The sequence below is a fragment of the Populus euphratica genome, unplaced genomic scaffold (genome assembly GCF_000495115.2).
Source record: "Populus euphratica unplaced genomic scaffold, PopEup_1.0 scaffold423.1, whole genome shotgun sequence".
Taxonomy (NCBI): domain Eukaryota; kingdom Viridiplantae; phylum Streptophyta; class Magnoliopsida; order Malpighiales; family Salicaceae; genus Populus; species Populus euphratica.
The window spans coordinates 58,139-65,992 of NW_011500314.1; the positions used below are offsets into that span (position 1 = coordinate 58,139).

The 7,854-nt window shown below is 38.3% G+C and overlaps 2 protein-coding genes and 1 long non-coding RNA gene across 5 annotated transcripts in view; 2 read left to right on the forward strand and 1 right to left on the reverse strand.

Annotated features, from left to right (window-relative positions):
- LOC105113541 (uncharacterized) overlaps window positions 1-3,839 on the forward strand; it is a 12,602-nt gene extending 8,763 nt beyond the window's left edge. For both annotated transcript variants that reach the window (XM_011009743.1, XM_011009744.1), the window contains exons 20-27: window positions 55-234; window positions 324-446; window positions 543-626; window positions 1,243-1,427; window positions 1,514-1,652; window positions 1,733-1,792; window positions 2,620-2,724; window positions 3,532-3,839. In XM_011009743.1, coding sequence (XP_011008045.1) covers window positions 55-234; window positions 324-446; window positions 543-626; window positions 1,243-1,427; window positions 1,514-1,652; window positions 1,733-1,792; window positions 2,620-2,724; window positions 3,532-3,645 — 990 coding nt within the window. In that variant the 3' untranslated portion in view covers window positions 3,646-3,839. The remainder of the gene's footprint in view (window positions 1-54; window positions 235-323; window positions 447-542; window positions 627-1,242; window positions 1,428-1,513; window positions 1,653-1,732; window positions 1,793-2,619; window positions 2,725-3,531) is intronic.
- Window positions 3,840-5,095: 1,256 nt separating this feature from the next.
- On the forward strand, window positions 5,096-5,653 carry LOC105113539 (uncharacterized). The gene is made up of 2 exons (XR_839984.1): window positions 5,096-5,468; window positions 5,564-5,653. It is a non-coding gene; the product is annotated as an uncharacterized LOC105113539 (long non-coding RNA).
- The window catches only part of LOC105113538 (thiamine pyrophosphokinase 1-like), a 2,970-nt gene continuing 366 nt past the window's right edge, over window positions 5,251-7,854 (reverse strand). Inside the window, exons 1-5 of one of the 2 annotated variants that reach the window (XM_011009741.1) lie at window positions 7,830-7,846; window positions 7,273-7,345; window positions 6,920-7,021; window positions 6,120-6,369; window positions 5,251-5,707 (exon numbers count right to left, since the gene is read on the reverse strand). In XM_011009741.1, the coding sequence (XP_011008043.1) occupies window positions 5,589-5,707; window positions 6,120-6,369; window positions 6,920-7,021; window positions 7,273-7,317 (516 nt within the window). In that variant the 5' untranslated portion in view covers window positions 7,318-7,345; window positions 7,830-7,846 and the 3' untranslated portion in view covers window positions 5,251-5,588. Of the gene's footprint in view, window positions 5,708-6,119; window positions 6,370-6,919; window positions 7,022-7,272; window positions 7,357-7,829; window positions 7,847-7,854 lie in introns of those variants that run through there. The other variant, XM_011009742.1, reaches the window with a different exon arrangement.

The window sequence follows — 7,854 nt, forward strand, 5'->3', positions numbered from 1 at the left end:
TCGCCCCCCCCCCCCCTCCCAATCATGATATTAACCAAAAAGATCATCTTTCAGGATGTGGTCACTGAGAATGAATTTGAGAAGAAACTTCTAGCAGATGTCATGCCTCCTAGTGACATTGGAGTTTCCTTTGATGACATTGGAGCCTTAGAAAATGTGAAGGATACCTTGAAGGAACTGGTTATGCTCCCTCTGCAAAGACCTGAATTGTTTTGCAAAGGACAGCTGACTAAGGTTAATTGCAAAATAAATTGGCTTTTTTTTTTTTACACTCCTATAAGTATTTATATTTTCATGTTTACAAGATGTTATTCCCTGTACAGCCTTGTAAGGGAATATTGCTGTTTGGGCCTCCTGGTACTGGGAAAACAATGCTGGCAAAGGCTGTAGCAACTGAGGCTGGTGCAAACTTTATAAATATATCTATGTCGAGCATTACTTCGAAGGTACATATGAGTACATATATGTTGTGAATGTTCTGTGAGCTTTCACTTGAGCAAGGCTATTGTTTATTGAAATGTTAACATCAATATTTATTGCAGTGGTTTGGAGAAGGTGAAAAGTATGTCAAGGCAGTGTTCTCTTTAGCTAGTAAAATCGCTCCTAGTGTTGTTTTTGTTGATGAGGTTTGTGCAATATATCTTCTTGTCACTCATTCTGATATCTGATTTTCAAACCCGGACCCCCTGACAAAGCTACAGCCAATAGCCAAGTGCAAATGTGATAGTCCGGGCACATTTTTTTCCTTATTATAGTCTCTGTTTGGAGGTTCCATTTTTTTTGTATTTCTTTTCAGCAGTGTTAAAAGCTAAAATTCCTACAAGTCTTGTAGAATTTCTATTTGATAATGCAAAGCATTTGCTGGTCATACAACTGGAACATAATAATTATTTTGGAATGATGAGAATTAAAATTTGAATCTACATCATATATGAACAGTATAAAAATGATAAGATGACTTTTTATTTGCAAGGCCTGTGATTTTTGCCTTCATCAGCTTGTTGCCCACCATTTTTTCTCTCTCTCATTTAATAGTCTTTCAAAATCCCCAGCTTCTCAAACATGTCTTTCTTGATATTTAAGGAAATAAGTGTGAAACCACATCGAAAAGCAATTAATGAAATACATAGAGGCTATATTCTATACCATCATTGTCATAATGATAATAAGAACAACAATATCAATTGCATTTGAGTCTGTATGAAATGATTGTTCAGTCACTTGGCTTATGTGTTCTTTCAGGTGGATAGCATGTTGGGAAGACGTGAAAATCCAGGGGAGCATGAGGCTATGCGTAAGATGAAGAATGAGTTCATGGTGAATTGGGATGGCCTGCGTACAAAAGATAAAGAACGAGTCTTGGTACTTGCTGCCACAAATAGACCTTTTGACCTTGATGAGGCTGTTATTAGGAGACTTCCCCGGAGGTGCTCTATCTTATGTTTATCTTACCCTTCTCTTTAAAATGGCAAAATAGCAACATCATTGACTTTCTTCTGCAACTGGTTTGCAGATTAATGGTTAACTTGCCAGATGCACCGAATAGAGAAAAAATCCTGAGGGTTATCTTGGCCAAAGAAGATTTGGCACCTGATGTTGATTTAGAAGCAGTTGCAAATATGACTGATGGCTATTCTGGGAGCGATATAAAGGTTCTTTCACACTATTTAGCTAGCATCTGATTTTTCTCTCATTACTTCTGTCTAATCTTTTTTCCCCCCATTCGTTTCAGAATCTTTGTGTTACTGCTGCACATTGTCCTATACGAGAAATTTTAAAAAAGGAAAAGAAGGTTTGCTTGACATTGCTATTTGTTTAATTTGAATTTTTCTGATGTTCTCTATTCTAGAACTTATGTAACTGAAAGCCACATTAGTTCTTTAATTGCAATGTTGTGTGTGTGCATATATAATTGAAACCCCGCATTGAATATTTATTCCATGATACATTTCATGCCTAGAAATCATCTTAGTCTGCAATGTTACAATACAAGCACTGCTGATAAGTACCCCAAGGTAGCCTTCTTTCTCAGTGCTTGTGCTAAGGGCTCCTTGGACTTGGTTTATGTCTGAATCATTTCATGCCTGGAAGTCATTTTAGTCCACAGCGTTCTGATGCAAGTATTGCTCTTAAGCACATTCATATATATTCCTGTTAAGTTGTTAGCCTAGGAGACTACATTCTTGGAATTGTCTGAGAGGGCTGCTGGATATGACTGCCATGTGGTTTATGTTAGTGTATACATTCTTGAAACTTTTAGATAGCTGCTGCAAATATGGCATCTAATAACATCAGCACAGTTGGGCATGTAATGTGAGCACTTGTCACACTGCCAGTAAACATTTTAGTTAAATGAATCATGGTTTTTCTTAGAAGTCCAAATATACTTGCTTGTTGACTTGTAAATTCCAATGTACTGAATGGAAACATGTTTATCATTTTTATTTGGCTGTGTTGATGTTTTTAAACAAATTTGGGGCGGAAACGTGGCATGGGAAATTTCTAAATTGCTATCTTGCTTGCTTTTTTAAATGCTATACATGTGGTGATTCGATTTTTGTACATCATTTTGTACACTTGTTGGCTGTGCAATTGACTTTTGAGGGGCACAAATTTCAGGAAATAACTTTGGCATTGGCTGAGAATAGTCCATTGCCCACATTGTACAGCAGTTCTGACATCCGTCCTCTTAAGATGGAGGATTTTAGATATGCACATGAACAGGTATGATGATTCTGAACATTTTCATTAATTGGTTGGGGAGTTGACTGATTAGCATACTTGTTTCAAGTTTGTTTGTTAATTCACCTATTGGCCCAAATATCTTCCTTTAGCTGTTTGGTCTGGGAATCTGAGCTGGTCAACACTAATCATCAAACGACCTTTCCATCCTGGAGCAGCATTTTGTTTTTCAAGTTCCCCACCCAGCCATCTGTTAAAATTTAATCTTTGATTATTCCTTTTTATGTTGGAGAAAATGATGAAAAAGAAGAGCTGTAATAGGGAGGATAAGATAATAATTGACTTGGAAATGGCGATGCTGTTACAGAAAGAGAACAGTCAGATATGAGAGCCCTCTAGTTTATAAACGTCAGAATAGAAGACCCATGTGAAAACCCACAGATGCATTTTGCCATAGAGGCTAGAAAACCAATAGATGCTATCTATTATTGGTTGGTCATGTTCTACATTTAGCAGTTAGTTCATGGCATTTTGCCCTTGTGAAGACGCTCAATAGAATCATCTTAAAACCACAGGGATTAATGAGGTGTTTGTGTCCAGGCGCAGCCTCTCTTGGAAACGTATATTATTCTCATGTGGATTCACCTTGAGAGATTGATTGATTTTGTTCTTTCCTTGGCTTTTGTAGTTTGTATCAGAGATTGTTGCCTCGTGTGGGTGCATTTAGGATTTTATTGAAGAAAGAAATGCCATCCCTGCTAACATAAACAACCACCTTAGCATTGTCATTTAGTCTTCTAATTTCAATTTATTTATGAATTAGTCATGTGAATACTCTAATAATTGCAGGTTTGTGCAAGTGTGTCATCAGAGTCTACAAATATGAACGAGCTCCTCCAATGGAATGATCTATATGGAGAAGGTGGATCGAGAAAGAAGAAATCGCTCAGCTATTTCATGTAGAGAATGTATGTTTCATGTATAGGCATTTCTTGTTTAATTTATTCTTAAGTCGCCTAGATTTAGGACCTGTATTTTGTGGAAATTTCATTGCAGGTCCTGACCGTAGAATAGGTTTTAATTATTGACGGCATTCAGGAATCTGACTATATTTATTGGCTGGTAATTTGGCCGAATTTGCATTTTTCTTCTTCTTTGGATTCGTTTCCCCCACTTCGTTCTAGCATGTAAATACTGGTTCTGACAATGAATAAATCATCTTTGCGTTGCACACCACGGTAGTATAACATTTCTGGTGAGTAACATTTCCGGTGAAGAAGATTCTGGTCTTCTCAATATTCCCTTTCCTGACTCTGGGCAGCACAAAAAGAAAGCGCAACGTTTCACGCAAGAATCCACTTACATGGTTCTGTTTGCAGCTATTCCCTCAACAGGTCACTTGTCAAATTGCATGACGTAAATTATAGGGCAGTAAATTTAAGACGCTTATAACTGCTGTAGTTTCTAACAATCTTCTATCGCGCAAAACACCGCACTCCTCCCAGCCGGCAAGGGACGCTGTGCAGGAAAGGAAAGAAGAGGAAAGGAAAGATAGGGGAGTAGGAGACCCAAAAAGAAAGATGGAAGAAGAGGGGGTACAACATGAGGACTTCTTAAGAGATCATTTATCCTAGTATTACTTTTGCCAAAGTATGTTTAAGAAGAGGGGGTATAACATAAGAACTTTTTAAGAGATCATTTATCCTAGTATTACTTTTGTCAAAGTATATTTAACTTCAGAGTTTGATGAAATTCAGTATATTAATATATTAGTGTTGGTATGATCGCAATTGTTAACTCATGCACGTGCAATTCCTTTAAGAGCTTCATAGGCACCCGCGAGGAGAATTGTCAGGTAATGGGAGGTTCTTCGATGGTTTGAGCACTGTTGCAGAGGGGCGTCGGCTTGGGGAAGCGCGATAGGACCCTAGAGCGAGCCAATTCATGCCGGGTAGGAACAACAGCTCAAAAGAGCCATAACTTGAGATCCGACCGTTAGATTGCGCCCAGATTTTTACAAGAGCTTTCGGAGTTTGTTTTCCTTCTAGTAGCTATAGAATCGCTATGCCGACTGTCGAATCTTCAGATCTTGTAGTCCTTGCCCCAGAGCCATGGACCATTTACTCTTCTGCCCTTTAACTTGCTCCTATTAGGCAAAACACCACACTCCTCCTAACCGGCCGGGGATGTCATGAGGGAAAGGGAATGAGAGGAAAGGAAAGATAGGGGAGCAGGAGACCAAAAAAAAGTGGAAAGGAAAGAGAGGAAAGGAAAGATAGGGGAGCAGGAGACCAAAAAAAAGTGGAAAGAGATAGGAGGAGAGGGGTTGGGCGGGGTCGCGTTGGAAACTGGCAAAAAGAAAGGGTGCAGCACGAGGACTTCTTAGGAGGTCACCCATCTTAGTACTATTCTTGTAGGGTGTGCCAAAGGAAACATCTACAGCCTAACAAATCCTGGCATTGTGTGTCCAGTGATTTTACATTCAGCTTGATATAACTGCTGTGCTGTATGCGGGTTGATAATGTGACTCCTGATACAATCTGAAGTTGATTACATAAAAATTGGTGATAATATGAGATAACATGTGGAATTAATATTTAAAATACCTTGTGAATGTACATCTAGTCACCACTGGATGGAGTGAGGAGGAGATCAATGAAAACCTCACATCAGCAAATGTCTTACAATTACTACCTCCTTGCCATCATTATGATGCAAACAACTCAAGGAAAAGTTCAACAATAGGAGAAGCCTAATAGGGCTTGAGGCAGGATTTCCAAGTAACAGCGGAAAAGAAAGCTAATACTGCCTAAAATATAACATTCCCTCTCAATAGTAATTTGATATGAACAAAGAGAATTACCTACAACTCACTTTATAGTTCTTTAATTGAAGAGGGCTTGCAATCACACCTTCTTGATGGATATCGTCCAAAGAAGATCAGAACTGGACTGCACTGTTATTTTTTCACCTTGGACTAAGTTTGATGTGCTTACCAGATCACCAAACCTCATTTCCGTGTTAGCTGGAAAACAGAAAATATGAAATTCAGTCCATCAGACTCCTATGGCAAATTTCATAATAGCCGAGAAAGAGGATGAAAGAAATCCATCAGACATTAACCATCTGTAAGAGTTTATTCAATGAGGAAAGGAAGTTAGAGAAGAAGTGAATCATTGCAAATCCCTGGCATTTCTCCCCTGGTTGTCTAACACATCATTCTGTACCCCAGAGAAGAAAAGCTGGGTGTCAAGTGCCCAAAACTATCTAGAGGCTACCCCTCCATATGTCAAATGACAATATTAATGGTGATGTGTAATGTAATGAAAATTTTGACCAGAGAACACAAGACTAGAGATTGGAGACCTTTATGTTTCTGCTTATTAGCTGAGCAAATGAAAGCACTCCCCAGAATAATTTCAAATCGAATTACTTACTGAGATCCCATTGAAGCCCCGTTGTTTTAGTGTCCACAGATGTCATCCCTATGGGAATGAGTCCGCAATGCGGACCCTCAACAGAAGATTGAATATGAATCTCATGACGGTGAGTCCTTGGAAGTAAGTAGATTAGGCAGTCATCCGATAAAAGGATTATTCGCGTGGTTGAGAAATGATATAGCACATTAATGTTTCCAGCCTCATGGTCAAATCGCCCACCAAGTGCTCCAGCTACAAGAATGCAGAGCTGCAAATTACAACAAAAGCAAAAAAACTTGTCATATTGCCAATGAGCAGGGAAACAGTCACAATGATGGACTCCTAACACCCAGTGCAGTTTATTTTTTTCACTGGCAAGCTCCTGAGCAAAAACTAACCAGGATTGTCATGAAGAATATGGACATCATGATTCTGGTAATTTATTTTCAACTCCCAAAAGTTAAAATTTTTGTACTTTGAGCTTCTAAAAGCAACAAAATAATCTTTATGGGGTACATATTTAAGCAGGCAAATGAGTACAAATTGACTGGAGTCATAAAATGTCAAAACTATAGTGCTGGTTTTAAAAGGAGCAAAAGTTTAGCTGCACTAAAAACTTAGTGACTCAAACATATACTGTCCTTAAATTTCCACACTAGAATGCTTTGAAGGCAAACACAACACTCACCAAACTGCAGGGACTCAAAATAAATCAATCAAAATTCTTTACGAAAGTGTCTAGGTAGATGATAAATGCATGAGATCAGGTAGATGCACTTTAAAAAAGGAGCCTTTGGATGTGAATATGTTTATCTTACATTTGATCTATCCAAGTTTGGAGCAAAGTCTCGAATGTAGGCTACACACTTGTGTAGATCTGTGGTATCCTGATCGTGAGATTCATCAACTACCTTGGTCCCCTGCATTTTTGAAGCAAGCTCGAGTATCTGAGCGAGGTTTGACTGATCACACTCAGAAGAAAAAAATCCATGTAAAAGCATGACCCAGAAAACAATTGAAAAGATTCAAAAGGGGCTTCAATGATAAGTGCCCAACTCCAAAATGATAAGTTGGCAAATGGAAGGGCATGGATAGAGGATACTTTGGACGAATAAAAGGAAAACATCCTACTGGTAATACAGTGATATAAGTGGGACCAAGAAACAACTACCAAGTTGGTATAGAAGTCCAGTACTTCTGTCCGAATTGAGTCCATATCCCCTTTGATTATGTCTGGCTTGTACCTGGTTGAAATCTACCGGTCAGCATCACGATAAGTCTACTAAAGATGACAAGCACTGATTTAAGAACCATGGCGTCAAGAAACGCTTCACATAATTCATGTCTCTACAGTGTAATATCTCTAACTGATATTTCATTTAATATAAAATTTCTTGTCTGCTCTGATAGCATCCATCATGAACTCCCTTGCTGAAATCATATGCTCAGAAGATGTCAATCAGAAAAGCGCAAAGGTGTTTGCAGAATAAATATGTAAATTTTAGCTACTTTCAAGAATTCTAAAATTGCCCAACATTTTTTTTTGTCTCAATCAAGAAAATCATGATTTATTCAGCCATGAATCCATCACCCCACTGACAGAGGTTTCGTTTTTGTTTCAATGAAATTCATTTTAAGATTCAATCCAATAGTAAAATCACTACAAATGCAAAATCTCAAAATCAACCTCTCTATAAATTGGAGGGGAAAAGAAAAACAGAGAGTGACCTGAGTCGAATATCAAGAGCGTGGC